At 47.6% G+C, this 20,700-nt stretch overlaps 1 protein-coding gene across 2 annotated transcripts in view; it reads left to right on the top strand.

The window, feature by feature from the left end:
• The window catches only part of CREB3L2 (cAMP responsive element binding protein 3 like 2), an 82,893-nt gene continuing 62,193 nt past the window's right edge, over positions 1–20,700 (top strand). For both annotated transcript variants that reach the window (XM_042795334.1, XM_042795333.1), the window contains exon 1: positions 1–305. In XM_042795334.1, coding sequence (XP_042651268.1) covers positions 198–305 — 108 coding nt within the window. In that variant the 5' untranslated portion in view covers positions 1–197. The remainder of the gene's footprint in view (positions 306–20,700) is intronic.

Below are 20,700 nucleotides of genomic sequence, written 5' to 3'. Positions count from 1 at the left end.
CCCGCCCGAACAGTCCCGGCGGGGACGGGGAGGCGGCCTGAGCGGAGGGCGAGCAGAGCGGCTCCGCGGCGTGAGCCGGCAGCCGCGAGTGGGCAAGGGGCCCACGGGTGTGTGTGTGTGTGTGTGTGTGTGTGTGTGTGAGGGGGGGGGGGGTGGAGGATCGGCCCGCGGGGTCGCCCCGTCGCTTTGCGGCCGCCATGGAGGTGTGCGAGAGCGGCGGGGAGCATCCGCCGCTGCTGCACTGGGACCGCAAGCTGAGCGAGCTGTGCGAGCCCGCCGACCCCGACACCCTGCTGTGCCACACGGTGAGGAACGGCGGCGGCGCAGCCCGGCTGGAGCCGCCGGGACGGCGGGGGGTGGGATGGCTGATGCACCCCCCCTCCCTTTCTCTCTTTCACCCCCCCCCCCCCCCCCACCACCCACGGGCGGCCGCGTTTCGCGGGGGGGGGGGTGGGCCGTGACAGGGGTCGTGCCGCCTCCTCCCTTCCGCGGCCGGGCGCGGAGTGACGGCAGCCGGGGTCTCGCCGCCCCCGGCCCCCTCCGCAGGCCGGGAGCGCAGCCCGGGCCTCGCCGCGTCCCCCTCCCCGCCGCCGGGTCTCCCGCTTCCCCCTCAGCGCCGCCTCCTTCTCCCGGGAGTTCCCCTCAAGGGTCGCCGGCCGTGTCTCCTCCTCCAGAGCGGCTCCCCGGCGCCCCCCGGCGCAGGAGGGACCGGGACAAGGGCCCGGTTTGTCCCGGCGGTGGGGACCGAGGGGATCCCCTTCCCCGGAGCCGGGTCGTTGCCCATCGTGTGTCAGCCTTGGAAAAGTTGACTGTCCCATAGGCAGAAGCAGTGGGGGGGCTTTTAAAGACACTGGTGAAATCCTTTTTGAGTGGTTTTGAGGGCCAGCAAATTAAGTTTGGTTTTGTTTTGTTTTTTTTTTTTCTTGGCTGGACTTTTTGCTTGTGCAAAATGCATAGTTGGGACAATCCCAAGGAAGCGCGTCTTGTTATCTCTGCTCTGTTGTTCCTCTGTTAATCCAGAGGCTTTTTTTGCAAGCACGGAGATACAGCTTCATCAAAGCTGTCTAGGTGCAAATCCAAAACGGAAGCGAGAGCTGGACCGCTTCGGGACAGCGTGCACAGAAAAGATTCTCCTCGTCCACCCTTGGTGCAAAGCACAGGGCGGCCGAGCTCGGAGCAGTTGTGGAGCTCGTGCTCGGACGGGGACCCAGTGTAACGTGGTGGTGGTGGTGGCTGGCGTGTGGCAGGGGGCCTGAGGAAAGGTGCTGACCTGTGCCCTGCGTTTCCTTCTTGAGCTTAAGAGAATGATGTGTAAAAACCACATCACCCCCCCCCGAGAGGGACCAGCCTCTTCCCGTGGGAGCGGTGGTGATCCCGCGGGGCGGTGCGCGGAGATCGGGGTGTCAGTCTCGAAAGGCAAACAAGGAAAATTGTATTTGTTGTGTGCGGTACCTGGTGGCCTTACTGATCCGGGATCGTATCCGTCACGGGCTCCGAACCTCGTTTCAGCAGGAAGCAAGCCTGCTGCACGCTGACTGCCTTTAAACGTTGTTTGACTTATTTGTCTTTGAAAATTCATGGGCTTTCTTGCGCAATATGTATCTTCTGGTAGATTGGGGATAAAGCAATCATGTGTCATGGTGGGTTGTTTTTTTTAAAGCAGCAGGAACACTTAACAATGGAAAGCTTTTCCTTCAAACAGCTGTTTTCTTGTGTTTTTTTTCTTTAACAAGACACAGCCTTTAACAAGAGGAACATTGTGAATGAAAGGAGAGGCTCTCCGGAGAGTGCTCCCACTCAAATTTTATAGTTGTGCTGGGATACTTCCTCCTGCTTTGTTTGGATACTTGTGATGAGAATGGAGTTGTCACTCTTCTTATTTACTATCCTTGTACTTTTTTTAATTAGCGCCCTGAAAGAGATCTTGTGCTTGGGCTAGAACTTGTGGCTGCAGTGACATGGATATGTGTGTTTTCTGCCCTATTTCAAGGAGCCTGGGACTTGGTTTTAAGTGTAGCTTGACAAGCAAAACATCGTGGCTGTCTGGTGGATGGAAATGTGGTGCTTCTCCGTCTGCTGTTTCCAAGTTTTACTGGAGGTTTTAAGCTTCAGATGTTACGATGATGTTGTTTTGTAAGAGGCAGTACATAGCTGGACCTGCAAAAATTTGAGCTGTTGACCCGCTTTGTTGGGAGTAACAGTCTACCATTGATTTGTTTGTGTGGTCGTCTTGGTTTTTTTAGGAGTTTAAGATTTCTTTAGGGACTGTCTTGAAGTCAAATAAAAAGTGTGCAATCAATTTACCTCTTTGGTTGTTTTTGGAATTCTACTGAAAAAAGCTATCAGTAAAAAAAAAAAATTAAGGCAAATAAATGCTGTGGATAAAGTAAGTGTAGTAAGGTATTAGGATCTTTAGAGGAAAAAAAAAAAAAGTTTTCTGAAATTAACGTTCTCGGGGCAGGGGGAGGGAAAGCACATGTTTCTGCCTGTTGAACTTTTTCTTTTGCAAAGTACATCCTGCTGTGTGGAGGAAAATACTGTGCCTGATATCATGAAACACAAGTTCTCCATTTACCCCTGGCCAAAACTTCATAGCATCATTTTAAAAAAAAAAACAAAACAAACCAACCCTCTGGATGAAACATCTGTTCTTCTCCTGGCTTGAGCTTTCCATCTGGGAGGACTGGTTTGACCCAGCTGGTTTCTGCTGTGTTTGTAAACGTATTGTAGGGTGTTTCTGAAAAGATGGAGGTGATGAGGAGACCCTCCTAGGCTCTGTCTGCCAGAGTGCCCACCACCCATGCTGTCATCCTCCCGGCCGAGGAGCACACGCCCTGTGGCACCTTCTGCCCTTGGCACGCTCCCGAGGTGTCCCACAGCGGGATGTGCAAGTCTGCGTTCAGGGAAACTCCTGAGTAGGCTTAGGAAAGGAGCCTGGGAGAGTCACGGGGCCCTGGGAGCGTGAGCTGGACTGGTGGGATGAGGGAGGGGACGGTGATGACTGAGGGGAAGGCTCACAAGCAGTAACGAGGATCGGTGGCCTTTGGCAGTTGAACCCGTGCGCACACACAGACAAGAGTGAGAATTCTGTGCCAGCTGCCTTTTGTGTATTTTAAGTTAAATTTTAACCTTTTTTTTTTTTTTACGACCACAAAGGCTGTTCGTGGGCCTGGTTGATTTGAAGCTAGTAGACAAGTGTGAAAGTATGCATACACTTAAAAACTCGACCTCTATTTTAAACTGTTCCAGCCTGCCTTCATTACCGGGGCTGAAATCCAGCCTCCCAGGGATTTAAATTTCTGTTTAGTAGCTGATGATTTCACCAGCGCCTGAAGCAGCATGAGGAGCAGTTCCCTCACTCCACTGGTGCTGTCGGTGATACCGTTGGCTGTGCTGGGAGAAAGCGGGACCTCGAGGAGCTCCGCTCTGGTGTCAGCAGGCAGCAGTCCCTGAGGTGGCTCATTAAAATCTTCACAGTTTATAGTAATCACCTGAATGCCAGATAGCTTTATAGTGGTTATTTTTCCAGAGTGGCTTAGCTTCCCCTCGAAGAAAAGGCTGAAAGGCTTCCCAGAGGTGTGTTCATGGTGCATGTAACATGTCTGCATATATAATCTACCTATGCCCTGGAGCTGGTTATGAGTGTGTGTTGGTAATACCATACGCTGGCAGTGTGCAAGGCATCATTAGTATTGTGTGCTTTTTCTTTTTTCCTGGCAGTCGAGCAGAAAGGAAGCCCCAAGCCTGCCGCTGCCTGCAGGGAGCAGAAGCACGGGCAGGTTACAAACTCTTCGCCTTCGTGCCGCTGCTGTCCCTTCCCGTAACGCGCCGGCAGGCTTGAAGGGGGAGAGGGAGCTCTGCTTGCGGTCGTGGGTCTCCCTTGGAGTTGATCTGCGGTTGTACGTCGCCCGTCTGGGGTGGCATCTTCAGTGACAGATGCCAAATCTGACGCGGACGGATAAGTCTGTTGACAAACATGCTGTGAAACGCCAGCTACCTGTCCCATTGCTGGATGGGAGATGAAAGGCAGATGGTTCTTAGGAGCCTTTGACATTTCGAAAGTCGTCCTTATTTAATACCGAGGAGGCAGTCTTTTATTACCCATTTGCATGGTTATTTTAACACATTAGCTGCTGGCTGCTGCTCCCAGATGGTAGCAAAATGCAGCTGAATGTGATCTTGGCACAGCAGATGTAGAACCGCACCTGCCCTACAGGTACGTGGAGGCAGCAGCTGGCTTAAATGTTTAGGTCTAAATTCCCAGGTGTCCTGTCCCGAGTGTCTTGATGAGGGGGTGGACTGGGAGCCATTTCAAACGCCAAGTAGCCCAAATTGCTTATTCTTTAAAAAGCCTGCCTGTTGAACTTTGACGCTCACGTGAAAGAGCTGCAGTGCCTCCAACACCACATCGCTGACGCTGTCGTCCGAGCGGCGTTTGAGCTCAGCGAGCCTGTTGCCCTGTCGCTGGGGGTGCTGCGGGCGGCTCAGCCTTGGCGCGTGGGCGCCGTCTGGGTCGGCACCCCGGGCCTTGGCGACCAGATCGCTGCTCTCTCCCCGCCAGAGCGAAACCGAAGCCATCCACCCCTGAAGGTTAGCGTTCAGGGTTGTGACCGTCCTCTAAGATGAGCTGAGGACACTTGGAGCCGCCCTTCTTTCCTCAGATAAAAATTGCCCGTTACGAGCCTCTGAACTTCACCGGGAGCTTGCCGTGACTCATTTCCTCTGCCACAAAACCGGTGGTCGCTGTTACTTCATGTTCTGATGACTTCTGCAGAAATGCTGCCTCTGAACGAGCTGCCAGGGATTGCCTCTAGCTTTTGGAGTACGTCAGTGGCAGTAATTAATTTAAATGGACGGCAGTGCTTGGTTTTTACAACCTGTGTGTATTGGATGAAAAGTTGCGGTTACCACAGCACGTATGGATGTGGAGCTGGCTGTATCTTACTTTGTGGTGGCTGCATGTAGCTCTCTAAAGCTGTCTAAAATCTGGTGTCAATATGGTTTGATCTATTTTTATTATTTTTTTTTTTTTTTTTGGTAAGGGGGCAAGGTACTTCATTTTATTTGAAAGTGGGGTTTGGCCTGCTGCCCATTAACAAGAAAGCTGAAATCTCTCATTCTTTCTTTATACACCTGCATACAGAGGAGCAGACAACTAACTTCAGGTGAAATATTTGTAAAGTCAGTACTTGCAAGGATTTTATCAAAATCCTCCGGTAAAAAGAGGACACGTGAAAGTGAGATTTTTGAATAGTTGTATGCAGACTTTGTACAAAGCAGTTGTGTTAAATTTTGAGAATGACTTTCCATGTTAAAAGAAGAAAAAAAAAAGGTAAAATCAGTGTCACAACTGCTGAACAGCAGAACTAGTTTTACTCACTGTCTTGCGCTGAAAGTTATTTCCCTCTCCTTGTTTTCTTCCCAAATTTAAATATGAAAACCATTCCTGTTTGCCAGGGGACATGTCAGGTACTCATAATGGGTCTAAATGATCTACAGTTCCTCTAAAAGCTGACATAAACACAAGTGGGATACTTTGAAACTTTACCCTCCCCTTTTCTGACAGTTAACATTAGAAAAAGAAAGGGTATTGAGTTGCTGGCTGGTTTCATTTGGACTGGCTGTAATTGTATAGCGAAGTGCTTGATCTGCAGTGAGGACGGGAGCTGGAAAAATTGTTAGTCTGTCCTGGGACTGACTTTGAAGCATGGTAGATAAGAATAAGCCAGCCTTTAATATACAAAAACACTTAAATTTATTTTTTTTTTTTCCCCTGATGGATGTGGCTGATCTTCGCTGTCCCCTGCAAATGTTTCCTTGCTTTGTAAAGCTACCCGTTAAGCGTGGAGCAGGTCCTGTGCGATAGCTGGGGTGAAGGAATTTCATTCATGGTGTTACCAGACAGGGTTTTCCTGTGTCTGGAGTTGTTGAACTTATCTACAGGGATGGGGGGAACTCGTGCTCTTTGCAGGTCTTTGTTCGTACTGTGAAGAGTTCCTTCTTCGGGGTCTTTCACAGCTGGAGGTTAAGTAAGTTTCCACTCTCCTGGGGGGCGTGATCAGTTTTTTATTTAAACAGTCTCACTTTTTAGGATCAGTTGTGTCTGTGGAGGAGGCCGACTGACTAGCTGCAGATCCCAGATGGGGATGTGCAGTTTGATACGATCTTTTGGTGTTCCTCGTGCTCTCTGATGCACTGACTTCAGCTGCAGCAGTTAATTTCTGCCTTACTTCTCCTCTGCAAGTCTGCCTTCATGCTTTTGTTTGTGCACCGTGAGATCAGGTCAACGTGCCAGCTGTGACAAATAAAATAAAAATGAAGCAAAGAGGCCTTTGACCAATGTACCACCAGCTCTGACTGTCTCTTAGCTTGTCTCTGCTTCTTGCTAGGTGGCTGTCACCTATACCTCCACCTGGTAAAGCCACTTGATGTCCGAGCTGCCTGACGTGGGAGGGAGGTAACTACGGCAGAGTAAAATTGCTTCAGCACCTTAGGAACTTCTGTGCGCAGTGGTACTGTGCTCTGGTGACTCAAAACAGTGCCTGTGGGCTTGGGGGACTTGTAAGCATCCCTTAAGAGGCTTTTTTACAGAGCTAAGCCAGAGTGGACGGGCTCAGCTTTGTTACAGCAAGAGCAGGGAACTAGCACCTTGACAGCAACGCAGCTCCCATGGTCCTGCTCATGCTGTGTCTTGATAGCTACTAACCCCTTCAAAGAGCTGTGTGGCCTGTGTCACTGTGGGCTCATTTTCTCCTGGTGCCTCTGAGCAACCTCTGAGATACTTGGTTGTTTCTTTGAAAGTGAAGAGATGATCCTTTGAAAGCAGCCCTCCGTCTCTGACTGGCCAAGTTGTCTTGCTGGTTTTGCACTTGCAGCAGATAGGTGCTGCTTTTTTGTGCTGTATCCAGATATCGACCCAGCTGTTGTTAGTGCTGTCTGTACTCCTTCCCCCCTGCATTCCCAAGAGCTGCTTTCCACTCACTTTGTAATACTGGGTTTAAACATCCATCATCTGTTTCCTCTGACTTGGGCTGCTTCGCTCCCTTTTGGAGAAGGATCATTTTGTGGGTGAGACTTTAGCAGTTATTGGTGGCCAGTCAGATAGGGTGAATAACCTAGCTCGGTGGCATTTTTCTCAGGATGTACTGGCTGCCTAGCCGAGCATACAAATTCTTCCCTTTAACTCCTCCCACTCCCTCAAGCAGCTTTCCTTCTTCCAAGGCAGGTGGGTTCTGGGTGGTCCCCGAGGGGCTCTCTCACAGTAGAGCTCTGCGTCTGTTTTTTCAGGGAGGGCACATTTCTGCTGTTGTTTCCTATCCGTCTCTCTCTGAATCATGGACATGAGAAATCAGTACAATCTGGATGCCCTTTGGCTGTGTTTTTTCTGGGTGACGAGACCTGACAGTGCGGTTCTGCACCTGGATGTAACCGCAGGCTGTTGTGGCAGCTGCTTCGGAGCTTATCCAGTTGTAAAATAATTTTCTTGCGAGAAATTATCTCTCAGGGGTATTAGTTCCCTGATGCAGCTTACCCTGCAGTAGCGTGGGTAGTGGTGCTGACATGAGAGGGCGGGTAGGGCTATTTGGCTGGGGAAGGAGTGGTGGAACTGCGTTTTGGGCTAAAGGAATGCGCAGTGGGAATAGTCTGGGTAGCTTTACGGGTTGTGCTTAGATATAATCCTGATGCGTGTGTCTGTGTTTGATACCAGTGGACTATTACTTGGACATCCCAGGAAAGAAAGGGGATTACCTAGAGGAGGCAATTGTTCGAGGATCGTTAGGAAAAAGGGTTGTTTGAAGGGAGTGTGGATATGTAGCAGAGAAATGGACAGACCTGAGGTTCAAACAAGCGCTGATGCTGGATCCAGTCGACAGTTCCGCCACCCCTCCGTGATGTTGAGTGTTGGTAAAAAGTGGAGCCTGCCTTGGATGCTAAATTGGTTGTCTTGTATAAAAATGACAGGAACAGTGTGTGAAAAAGAAGCTTGGCTTAGGGCCACATTTCTACTGGCAAATACGTTACCCTTTCACCTCGCTTAAGCGAGTAATAGGCAGTAAAGACAGATCAAAAATGGTGAGGTTGAATAAGGCGTAGCAGAGGTGGGCATCGTGTCCGCTGTCTCCAGTCTGAGATGCTGAGCTCCTCATAGCAGGGACTGTCATTCTCTGCCTGTGAGCTGCCAAATGTAGCTCAGGACCACAGAGAAGAGAGTCGATGAATTGAGTTATATCAGTGCTAAATGTGTGCAGGAAGGATATAAACGCCCTATCAAACAAGGAGTGCTCCATCTCATGAAGGCGAGTTGGGAAGTGGAGAAGGCAATGTAAGAAAATAAGAAGAGGTTGGTGTTAAATAGGATAGACCTGAATTACTAGAGCTCTCCCCGTAGTTGCCATCCATCCAAACGTGTAGCTTAATAGTGTCAGTGACCTCTCTGTGTCTTTGCTGTGTCTTGTAAACTACTATTTCTTTTTTTTTTTTTTTTTTTTTTTTTTTTTTTCCATCTGCTGCTAACCAGCTTTCAATCTCCTGTATGTGATCTGGCTCTGCTGTGGTGACAAGCAAAAATCTAATAGAAAAATGTGACACCCACTTCATCTCTTTCCTCTCTGCCAAGGAAAAACATTCCCCTGCAGCCGCGCTGGGGCTAGCTATGTCCCTTCACGCAATCTGTTAATCATATGTGGTGAGAAATAGAGACCAGGCTGCTCTCATAACCTCTTAGGGAGCTTTGGGCCTCCTTCTTTGCAAAGTCTGATGTGTCCTGAGCAGAGATGCAGGAGGGAAGCGAGTTGGTGTTGGTGGAGGCTTCTCCCCCGTACTATAGGGGCAAAGAGCAATATTCCTGGTAACACTTTAGTGGCTCACCTGGAGGTGTACGTGCTGGGCTCGTTCCTCTCCTGCAGCTCTGCCAGGACAAGCCTTGGCTGTTTGGTGGAGCACTCATCTCCCAGCTCTTGCTGGATTTGAGGTTGTCTGTGGAGGTAAGGTGTGTGCTCCCTTGTGGGAGATGGGCTCATCTCCAATAGAGAGGGGGAAGGTCGCTTGCCCTCGTTCTGCACTGAAGATGCTGAGTGCTGCCCCTGATTCTGGGTGTTAACCCAGCTCTTCAGCTGTGGCAAAATGCTTTCAAGCACCTGGTGGGTTGTGAAGCAAGGAAAACATATTTAAATTGCTGAGATTTGAAATATCCTGTTTAATTTTCCTTCTCCAAAGATTGGATGATGTGATGTGAAGGTCTGTAGAAATGAGTGGAAAAAAAAGCCAGGCTCTTTACAGTGCCACATGACAGGAGGATGAGGGAAAAGAGACATCAACTGAAGTGAGAGAGGTTCAGACTGGTAAGGAAAAATGGCTTTGCTGTGGTGACAGCTGAGCACTGGAACAGGCTGCCCAGAGAGACTGCACCATCTCCTTCCTTGGAAGTTTTTAAGACCTGACTGGATAAAGCCCGGATTAACCTGGTCTGAGCTTAGTGCTGACCCTGCTTGGGCAGGCGGCTGGGCTGGAGACCGCCTGAGCCCCCTTCCACCTGGAGCTGTGCTGTGGCTCCTTCCACAGCGCTCCCAGACCCAAGGCACTGCCTTGCTCAGGTTTAGATGTGGCATTGCTAGGCAGCAGTCTGATCCCTGAGTTTTTCATATCCACATTAAACTACCGAGTGATTGAGACCACTGATTTTGCCAGTTTTTCTTAGGAAACTGTTGTTTCTGATGATCACAGTTTCACAGAAGCAATGCTTTTTTTTTTTTTTTTTTTTTATGTTCTCGTTTGGATTTACTGAAATAGGGAGAAGGCAAACTGAACTGAGTTCCAGCCATCCCGAACACATGCTTGTTTCTGTAAGTCTTCCTTCTGTGCAGCACATATGATGTGCAGAGTGGTGTGTTGGACAGGTGGTTTGCTTATGCACCCGTAATTTTGTTCAGGATTTTCCTGATAAAATTCCGAGTGCCTTACCTATTTGCTTTTCTGTCATATGATATGACCGTGCAAGAGCCTGCACCATTTGTTTCAAGGCTGTTTGTTTTTATGCAACCTCATACCTATACGGATTAGCTACTACCTGTGTTATTTCCTCTCTGTGGCTAACCATGAAACGGTAGGTGTGGGAAGAGACCACCCTGCATAACAGCTTGTGTGACTAGCTTGGAGGAGGTTTTGTAGACCTAAAACCTGAAAAATGGCCAACAACAAAAAAAAAAAAACAAAAAACAAACCAACCCAAGCCCTGAATACCAAGGAGGTCTCTGTTCTTTCACCCTTGCAGTCCTGCAGCAAATTTTGTGCACAAGGGGAAGCTTATTCCAAGACTGCTTTTTTCCCATTCTCTGATAGGTTCTTCTGTTGGCTTCAGTAATCTGCTTGCAACGTTTTGATTTTATGTGGGTTATCTGGAAACATGTATTCTCATTTACGGAGCTTCTGGTACCCACAGGAGTCATTTGTTGTATGTGTAGAACCAAAACTTAAGAGCAGTGAAGAGCTGATGATCTGCTCCAGCTTTTCTCGCAGCAAAAGCAGTGCTGTGACTGTTGCCTTGGGGGAAGGCTTGCGGTGGGACGGACAGGATGAGATCTTCAGGAGGGACCAAGACTAAGGCGGCCGTTATTTCTTGCAGCCACATACATGGCTTGCTTGGATCTGTCCTGGCTAGCAAGGGATGAAGACTGAGGAAAATATGACGTCTAAACTGTCCGCTTTCCCACCTCCTAATATGAGGCAGCGGCTGACTTTCTGCAAAACATCTGTCTTTCTCATCACGGGCGTAACTGGGCTAGTCATCAGCACTGATGGTATGTCCTGCTCCAGCTCCTCGGTGCCGCAGCTCCCTTCCCCTCCTCCTCTCCACTGCCCCCCCCGCGCAGCTGTGATTCAGGCCTGGGACTGGTGTGCTGCTTGGGGCAGGATGGTGAGCTGTATTTTTCAGACAACAGGCATAAAGCATACACTTTCTTTCTCTCTTTCTTTCTCTCTCTCTTTCTCTCTCTTTCTTTCTCTCTTTCTTTCTCTCTTTCTTTCTCTCTTTCTTTCTCTCTTTCTTTCTCTCTTTCTTTCTCTCTTTCTCTCTCTCTTTCTCTCTCTCTTTCTCTCTTTCTTTCTTTCTTTCTTTCTTTCTTTCTTTCTTTCTTTCTTTCTTTCTTTCTTTCTTTCTTTCTTTCTTTCTTTCTTTCTTTCTTTCTTTCTTTCTTTCTTTCTTTCTTTCTTTCTTTCTTTCTTTCTTTCTTTCTTTCTTTCTTTCTTTCTTTCTTTCTTTCTTTCTTTCTTTCTGTCTGTCTGTCTGTCTGTCTGTCTGTCTGTCTGTCTGTCTGTCTGTCTGTCTGTCTTTCTGTCTGTCTGTCTGTCTGTCTGTCTGTCTTTCTGTCTGTCTTTCTGTCTGTCTTTCTGTCTGTCTTTCTGTCTGTCTTTCTGTCTGTCTTTCTGTCTGTCTTTCTGTCTGTCTTTCTGTCTGTCTTTCTGTCTGTCTTTCTGTCTGTCTTTCTGTCTGTCTTTCTTTCCTTTCTTTCTTTCCTTTCTTATTTACTTTATTTATGTATTTCTTTATTTATTTCTTTAAAAGAAAAAAAGAAAACCAAACCGACCATGCCTACGTAGGGCTCTGATGCCTCCTGCGCTCCCTGGGGAAACGCTGCAAGGACCGCGGGCTCCCTCAGGGTTGTCCATTCCGGCTGGCTGAGGGCCAGCTGCCCTTCCTCCCACAGGAGGGCATCTCTGCCCCCCCCTTGCCCCTCCAGCCCGATCCCTGCCTGGCTGCCTGCCCCCTTCCCTCCCAGCACCTCGGAAAGAGCCGAAGCCAAGACTCCCCGGGGAGGCTCCTGCCCACAGATACCGAATCGATGACGAGAGCTCTCTGGCCGGGCGGGGAGGGCTCCAGATGTGCGAGGCCGGCTCGCCCCGCCGGCAGCTGGAAGGCACCGCTCAGGCCTGACCCCCCTGAAGAAAGAGGCATGGCAGCAGTGAGCTTTGGTGCTGTTTTTTAAGGCGCGGGCTGTCTGAATGCGAAACTTGTCTCTTCCTTTTGCCTCGGTGCTTGTGCCGTTCTGTTTCTGTTTGGCTGGTCGGCTCTGCGTGGCTTTCAGTGGATGCTGTCACCTAGAAGAAGGTCTAATGCAGAAAGAAACTTCTTAATTTTGTACTTGCCCGGGGTATCTTGTGGCTTCTCATTTGGCTGTACTAATTCAGGGCAAAATTTCAGCTGAATCTCTCTCAACTATTATCTTTCTCTGCTGAAAAAAGTGCAGCAGGGAGTCTGCTCTGGGATTTGGGAATGCCTCCCTATTGCTGTTGCTTGTCTGTTGGGTTGTTAGAAATACGTTGCAAAACCACAGGGGAAAGATGGACTTAATTTACGTTGCTGTTTTTTTCTCAACTACAAACATATTTGCAAGGTCAAAACCAACAAAAATGTGGCACTGACCTTAAAAACACTGCAGTAAATGTCTTGATTTCTTTTCTAAAAAAGTTAAATTAAAGGCATTCCATGTCCAGTACGTCTTTTTTAGCTTTAATGAAAAAGGTCTGGAAGGGAGGCATACAGACAACCCTCTCCTCAGTACCTTGCTTCAAACAGCTTTCTGGCAAGATTAGTTGGGGATGAAAAAACCTACTTGGTTGTAAGATGTGGCTTCAGTGTTTAAGAGGGACGTTATGTGATACGGTAGCTGAGACGGAGCTACAAGGAGCCTCTGGACTCATTTGATTTTGTTTCAAATTTTCAGGTATTTGAGGGGGCAAAAGGAGGTTGGAAATAAAGGCAAGAAATGAGACTCTGCAGAAACTTGTATTGCTGCAGGCCAAGGCAAGAGACAACTGAACCAGTTATTCAGTGCAGAAAGTTGTAAAGTCAGTCTATCAAAGCAGCCAGGGTTGTGACTGCAGTTGGCTAATTAACTGTGTCACTGACACAGCGGTGATTAAGGTGTTGAAAAGTGTGATTTGGGGAGATGCATGGAAACCTGGGGCTTAACGTTACAGTTTGGCTGTGGGCTTTTCAGTTCTTGACACCTGGGTGTCTGAAAGGCTAATACGGGAGATTTCAAAGAACAACAGCAAAAATGGTTGAAATAGCTGGTTTATGAGGAAAGATTAAAAACATTAAATGCTTATTGCTTTGACAGGTGTTTGTGAGAGGATGTGGAAGTGATATGCTCAGAATAGCTTATGTTAAACTCACACTGACATTATTGAAGCTTCTTTCTCAGTTTCACGAGATGTATATAATGCAATTTTCAGTATCAGTACCAGAATAGAGAGTCTACAAAAACTTTGGTTTCAGCTGTGGTTCTCGTAACACACAGATAATGAATATCATTGTACTCTCAGCAAGATCCCTGTGGAGTTTTCTGCTTGGAATAAAATTATCATTATTATTATTATGGAGATTATGAATCTTAAACTGTCATTATGCTCTTTATTTTTTAAACCGCTAATGTCCTCCTCTTTTTGCCCCGAGTAATACTTAAAGGTTAGCGAAGAGTAAAAAAGAATCAGTGGGAAGGAGAGAGGAGCTGATGATGATCAGCTAAGAATATCCAGGGGGGGGAAAAACAGTGTTGGCAAGTGTAAGGGTAGTAGGGGGACTTTTTTTTTTATGGCGTAGTATGAAAATTAACCATTGTCAGTAATCAGGTTACAAAACTTCTTGGAACCAACAAACCTCGGTAACTGGAAATCCAGCTAGGCAGAAAGGTCCCTGGGGAGATGTTCAGCTTGTTGACACAGATTTTTGTTGGGTCATGGCACCGTGAAGAAATGTCTGAAAACATTAAATTGATTAAGAAAGAGTAAAGGGGAGGAAATAAAAACTATGCACTGGAGATCCTGATACCAAAACATATTTAAAAATGCAGAAAAGCTCTTGTAGGATTCCATAGTTACAGAGTAGGATACAGATACGATTTAACCCTGGTAGGTAGGATTTTGTTAAAAGCAGATATAGTCAGACAAACCTGATTTTATTCTTCGAGATGAAAAAAAAAAATCAAAGCAAATAGAGACTTTTTGGACGTAATTGAATATTTATTTCATTGTACTGATTAAAAAATTCTACCAAAAATGTGTGAAACTAAAGGGTTAACTCAGAGTAGTTGCTAATGGAAAATTGGTGTCAGAGGATGGAATTTTTTTTTTTTTTTTTCTTTGCAGAAAGGTACCAGACAGGAGGCTTCTTAAGATTTTCATCCATGATCCAGAAGCAAATTATGTGTCCTGGAACAAAAAGTGTGTCTGCACTTACAGGACAGGTAAATGGATTTTGGAAATCAGGACTTGGAAAATGGTCTAGAGTTCAGAGTAGAAAAGCAATTCTGTGTGCTCTGCTAGGGTGACTCTGAAGGAAAAAGATTAAAAAAAAAAAAAAAATCCATGTTTTTCAAAATAATTCCTCTAATCTCAGCATACATACAGTGTTGGTGAAACTAGTGCTTCTACACAGTGTCCAGTTCCTGAAGTTCAGCTGTTAATAAAAGGATATGGAAGAACTGGAAAGCACAACAACAAAAAGAAAAGGGGACGGGCGGCTAAAACTGTACTGGAGTTGGGGGAAAATGCTCATGTCTCAGTCTTTGCAGCACACCTATGTTCTTTCCTGGAAGTTACGTTTCAAGAAAGGACAGATAATCAGACCCTGTAAAAGGGTTCTTCAAGGAAGCATCGTGGATTGGGACAGGTGGAAGGGTCAGATTAGGAAGGTTCCATAGTCCTTTCTGGCTGTCAATGCCTTAAACCTTCCCTGGCTCTCTGGAGCCTACAAGGCAGGACGTACAGCAGCACCCTCCGTGACGCCTTTAATCTGTTCAAATGCATCGCAGCCTTTGGTCCTTCTCCTAAACTGCACTGAACTCAGTGAAGTTTAAATAAATGCTTTAATCTCTTCAAGCTATTTTGAACTGCTTGTGTTTACCATGACACCTCGGTGCACGCGGCATGTGGAAAAGGGTGAGATTTTGGGTAGAAAAAGGCATTTGTCCCAAAATACAAGGCCGCCTTTATGTACGTTGCCTCTTGGAGTCAAGTACCAAAGGTGGCCTTGCGTTCCCTGTACCTCTGTCTGGAACAAACTGGCTGAAACACACCTGACCTGTCAGATTGGCCAGGGTCTTCAGCCCTGGCAGGTGAAAGAAGGCAGAGGAAAGGAAGAAAGCAAAGCGGTTAGGATAAGGAATGAGGAAAAACTTGTGGAGTTCATGTACGAGGAGGTGAGATGAATATCTAGATGAAAAAGGAAAGTTTCTCACTTGATTTTGAAAGATAGAGCTAGTGGGAGGTGGTGGCTGATGTGATCCCAGCTGTACCAATGGTACCAACTTTTACCCCAGTTTTTAACAGTGGAAGATCGTTGTTGTCCCTCTGCCTCTTTTGCCATGATACTACAAGCCTGTGCTTTTCTACACCACTTTAAATCCATTGCATATGGCAGGCCTTACCTTATCGATGTATATCCCGAATTCTGCAGCATTTTAATAGGCTTGGTAGTTTCTATGTGATGCAGAGTCAGTTTTCCCCATAGTTTATAGGGAACTTGTGTTTGATTTTTGGCATGGAGGGTCGGGACAGGAGGAGGAGAATGCCCAGGATGTTTGAGAAGGATGAATAATTTTTCTTTCTAGACATGTTCTGTATTTAGGTAGCTGGCAGATAGAAGGTGCTGCCTCTGTGGTATGGCATAACCTTATCTAGTTTTAGTGCTGTTTTGGGTTTTCTTCGGAACGTGCTAGCAGGAAAAATACTTTATTCAGGTATCGTGCGGAGAGCAGACGTGGCTTGAGAATGTCTAAAAGCTGTACTGGAAATGCAGTGATCACCAGCAGAGTGCCCAGCTCCTCTAAAGCAGTGCCGCTTCTCCTCTTGGCATAAAGCTCCCACCAGGCCTGTGATGTGTCGGTGGGGTGGCGGGGGGGGAGCTGCTGTGCTCACGAAGTGGCCCCTTCCTGACCTGCTGCTCAGCCTCGGTGCCTCCTGGAGAAGCGCTGACAGCAGCTCCGGCTGGGAATGAAGCTCCTCAGCTGCTTGATGATCCTGTCAGGCTGGTCAGGCTTTGCCGGGTCTAGCAGGAGGGGGGCTGAGGCTACGTGCCCTGCTGGGAGTCACCGCTCACACCCAGCCGGGGACAGAATAGATGAGGAACCCCGGTCCTGCAGCACCAGTTAATTTGTGGAGCGGAGGAGTAGCCCCGTGAGCGCCCTGGACATTCCGCTGCGGGAAGATAACCTGCGGCAGCTGTGCAAGGCGTGCAGTGCCATAAAAACCTCTCTGGGTGCCTGGGTGTGTGCTTAGCCAGCTCCTGCGATTGACGCACGGGAGGTTTCTCCTTTGCAAAGCTGCCTGATCTGGTTCCTGCTTGGCGCGCGTAGTGGGAGCTGAGCTCCCGGCGACAGCAGGCGGTTGGCGGGTCGTGGGGAGCAGGTCTCTGCTTGGACCGGGTGTGCCCCTGCCGAAACCCCGTGGGGGGGGGCAGTTCTGCTGCTCCAGGCTGCTGCCCTCGCCCCTGAAAGAGCCTCTGGGGAGTTGGACACTTGGGTTATAGCCAGGACACAGAATAGAAAATACGGAAATAACAGAAGTGAGATGTGAAGCTCTTTTCCCTCTCCCCCCAAAGAACAGGGAGTGATTTTTTTTAAAAAAAAAAAAAGATCCCGACTTTTCAGAGTACTGCTGGAATGCCTTGGAGAGGACTTTCTTCAGTTACGTGTCCTCTCTTAACTTCCAGGCAGGTGTCCCAAAAAACTCGATTCACGCTTCTGCATAGATCTCCAACAAGAGGTCTGGTGTTTGAGCCAGGCAGGCTGCGCTCTGTCAGTTTAGTCTAGCAGGAGGGAAGGAATGTAAGTCAAAGGCCTGGCCGGGGAGATGATCCGAAGCGAGTGAGCAGACGCCAGAGAAAATCTGGACCAGGCAGAGGTGTGAAGAAAACTGAAGGCGAACGGGGCAAGGAAGTGTAAGGAGTTGTGCACAGAGCAGGCTGTGACTTCAGTGGTCTGCGATACGTACCAAAGAGAAAAGGCTGCGCAGGGCTGGTGCAGGGAAACAGCTCTTTCAAAAACTCGGTCACTAGCAGATGCTGCATTGTCTGTGAGCTTTAAGGCAGTGCTGCGGTTATCTAAAATGTGTTTCAATCGAAAAGCGATGCTTTGCTTCAGAGCTCTTGCATAAAGCAGGGGTGTTTTGAAAGCACTCAGACTGGAGTGGGTTTTCCTTGTGACAAGTTTGACCTGTACAGGCGCTGATCTTCCGTGGGACTTTGGGGGGGAAAGGAGCCTGGTGTGGAAATAGCCCTGAGGTTACCTTGGTGCAGTGTCTCGCAGCAGCAGGGAGGAGGTAGCTGTCACGGTTTCCTTCTTGTCTCTAAACAGGTTGTCAAGGATTTCTGCAAACTGCAAGGTCACAATTAATGTAAGCGGCGCTTTCGGGCTCCTAACCGCGGCTCTTGCTAGTCCCGTTTGCGATGCACAGGGACACCTAATCCCCAGTTGTCAGTAAACATACAGACAAAGCGATATCACTTTTCCCAGAACACGCTGCAGGTTAGTTTAGCTGGGCACCCGGCAAAGACCCGATTCCTTGAGCGTCCTCTGTTTTTCCCTGGCTTGGTTTGAGGGGGTGCCTTGCCCCTCCGAGCCTCTTCTTGGAAGCGCCGTGCAAACCCGCCGGCTTCCAGTTAGTGACGCGGCGCTTCAGGAGGCTGAGCCAAGCCAAACAGGGATGTTCCCCTCTCAGGGAGTGAACGGTGGGGCCTCTATACTAGGACCTTATGGACAAGTGTACTGACAGGCAGTATATTTAAATGCCCAAGGTCATTATTAACTAGCAAATAATCTTTCTGTCCTGGTGGTGTTCATTTTAAAAACAAACAAAAAAAGATGAGGGGCAAAGAGAGAGTTTTCCCATCCCTCCCTGGCAGTGAGGGAAAACAAGGTTATAAAATGCTATTCTTTGCAATTTTATGTGAGGAGCAATTCTGCCCCGTTCAGGTCTTTTTTTCCACCACTGTCTAGTGCACAGTTTCTCAAACTGGTGGACAGGCTCATATGAAAAGGCACAAGTGTAACAACTCTGGGTAGTAAAAAGGGCTTCTAGTATTTTATTGGGAAAGCGTTTAGCCGCAGGATTTGTTGAGGGGGTCTGGGGAAGAGCAGAGGGAAGTAGAAGAGCAACTGAGAAGTGTGTGCTGTTTCAGGCAACTCGTGCCCTAGAAACCCCGCAGTGCAGGCGGCTGCTCAGGACCGTACCGCAGAGGGGTGTCACTTCTGCTCCCTGTCTTGCTGGTAGACACTGGCTATCCTGTGGAGCTTGCATTGTTAAATTTTCATGTATCTGACCCAGGCTTGCCAGCTGCTGCTGGGTAAGTTGAAATAGGAGAACCTCCTCCCTTTACGAATTAAGGTTTGGAGGGCTGTACAGGAGGTTCAAACCAAGGGACAGGGCAAGGACTGGTCAACAGTTTGACTGAATTTGGGGGAAAAACACAGCGAGGAGGACTCGTAACTTGAAACTTTAATAAAGACTGGTTGGACTGACCAGGAAGAGGTTTAAGGAAGTAGAAACTGGCTATAATCTCACTTAAAACAGGATTTACCAGTAAATGAAGCTGATTTCCTCTTACTCCATATTTCTAGTATATGTGTGATGAACCTGCAACTTAGTAGCAGCATTTCTATCTCCAAATTGTGCTTTCTTTTATCTTTCTCTGGCAGACATCATGCAGTTGTGTAAATTGATGCCACTTTGGAGAGCTGGGCCTGCTGGTCAGAGACCCCTCTAGGAGATCTGCGTTGCTTGCTTTGGTCAAAGACTACATAAAGTGTAGCGCAGGCTGGCTCAGCCCCTTACTTTGGTTGAGATTCTGGCTGAGTATATAAGGGCAAGAACGATTAAAAGAAGAAAAAATGAGTCAAAATATGCCTTTACCAGAAAGTGATGCAAACCTCAGAAGATCCAAATTTGATTCCCTCTTCACCAGAAGGACTGCACTCAGCCTTGTCAAGAAACCTTTATCTGTCCACTGATGTGTTGTTTTTGTTGGAGGTGTGTGGTAGTTTGGAGACAATTTCCTTAATTTGGGGAAAGGGTGGGAGTGTATAGTCCAAAGCAGAATATAGCAGAATGTGGCACTTGCACGTTAGCAAAATAATGTTTAAATACTGTAGTTTAGGTAACTTCAAGAAATTTTGGAAGCTGTAAGTGGAAGGTGCATCTTCTGCTTAGTTATTATTTCTAACAATAAGGGAAGGTGAAGATCTTGCTAATTAAGATTGTGGGATTTTGCTAGATGGGAGCATATGTGAAGAAGAAAACATGGAACCATCAAATATTTTGCAATCTACCCCTATATATGCAGCGCTTAAAATGCAACTTAATAACAGTTTATTAAAAAAAACACCCAATCATTTCTATCATGAGTTTTTGACCGTTGCCTGCCAGCTCTGATTTTACAGTGACCTTGAACAACGCGGGAAGTACACTGCTGTTGAACCTAAGATGCCATCCAAGTGGCTCGTCCTATTTGTTAGGCATCGCTTAGGTACTCCCTTGCTCAGGAGACGTGGATTTGGTGTCTTGTGGGAGGGCTGGAGCACTAAGTCTGCTGCAGCAGTGGCATCCCAGTTTGTCATGCTGTGTAAATAGGGAGGGGGGGATTTGTAACTTCTGAGCACATCTGTGGTGTGGGTGGGTGGTTACAGACTCGGCTGGCTATGGGAGGGTAGCCGAGCAAATATTTTACTGCAGTTGTCACAACTATATATGGAAGACCAGAAAAAACCACTGCAGTGGTTCAGGCTGCTTACTAAAAGAAACTCAGCTGAATTTTCTTCTTTAGTTGCTTCAGTGTGTCTGTATTCTTTCTGTAGGAAGAAACAAGGTGGGTACTTTGTGTCTGATGGATGGCAAATAGTCCAGAAATGAGTAGCTACTTCGGTTTGAGGCTGCTGGTGGTGATCATAAACAATCACAAAGTACTTTGCCACCTAGTGTAGTCTTTTTTGATGGCATTTAGGAACATCATATGCCAGAAGCAGTAGGAAGGCTTGAACAGTCGTGTGTGTGTGTGTCTCAACAGACACACGTGCGCACAGACTTTGGAGGAAGCAGCTTTGCTGGTGTCCTCCCAGGGGTCACAGTGGCAGTCTTGTAAATACAGCCTGCAGGATTGATTCTGCTGATTTGTGGTAGTTCTGACGGTTCCACCCATCAAGGGCTTCAGGGTTGTGGTAAGTAGCCTGCAAAGTCCTACTAGGCAGTTAAATTTTGTTGTTGCAACATTATAAGAGACAGTACGTGCTGATCAGGGTGAGATATTTCAGGCTGATCCGGGAGCTCATAAGGATAGGGAACCACACAGTGTTCTCTAAGGAAGAGCCCTTCACCCTGGAGATGTCACAAGTACACAGCGCAAACTTGGATAAGAGGTCCAAGTCAATCAGCACTTTTTCCACCTGTGATCGTGGTATGACCATTCAGTGAGATTGGTCTTTAAAGGTCATCTCCACATGAAGAAATTTTGTGAAGTCTTTGACAGAACTCAAACTGCTCATCCCGTGAATGTAAGAAGAATTTATTCGTTGCAGGGAACCTTTAAAGAAGTATACTCTTTATATTAGTTTTGGTTCTTCCTGGGGCTGAAGACAGAGCATCTGTGTTCCAGCCTTATACATATAGATAGGTAGATTTACATCTCTCAGTACAGGAATACTCAAGCTCTTG

Source organism: Tyto alba, unplaced genomic scaffold (assembly GCF_018691265.1).
Source record: "Tyto alba isolate M040663 unplaced genomic scaffold, T.alba_DEE_v4.0 Super-Scaffold_21, whole genome shotgun sequence".
Taxonomy (NCBI): Eukaryota; Metazoa; Chordata; class Aves; order Strigiformes; family Tytonidae; genus Tyto; species Tyto alba.
The sequence above is the reverse complement of the archived record's forward strand: the minus strand, read 5'-3'. Positions and strand labels throughout refer to the sequence as shown.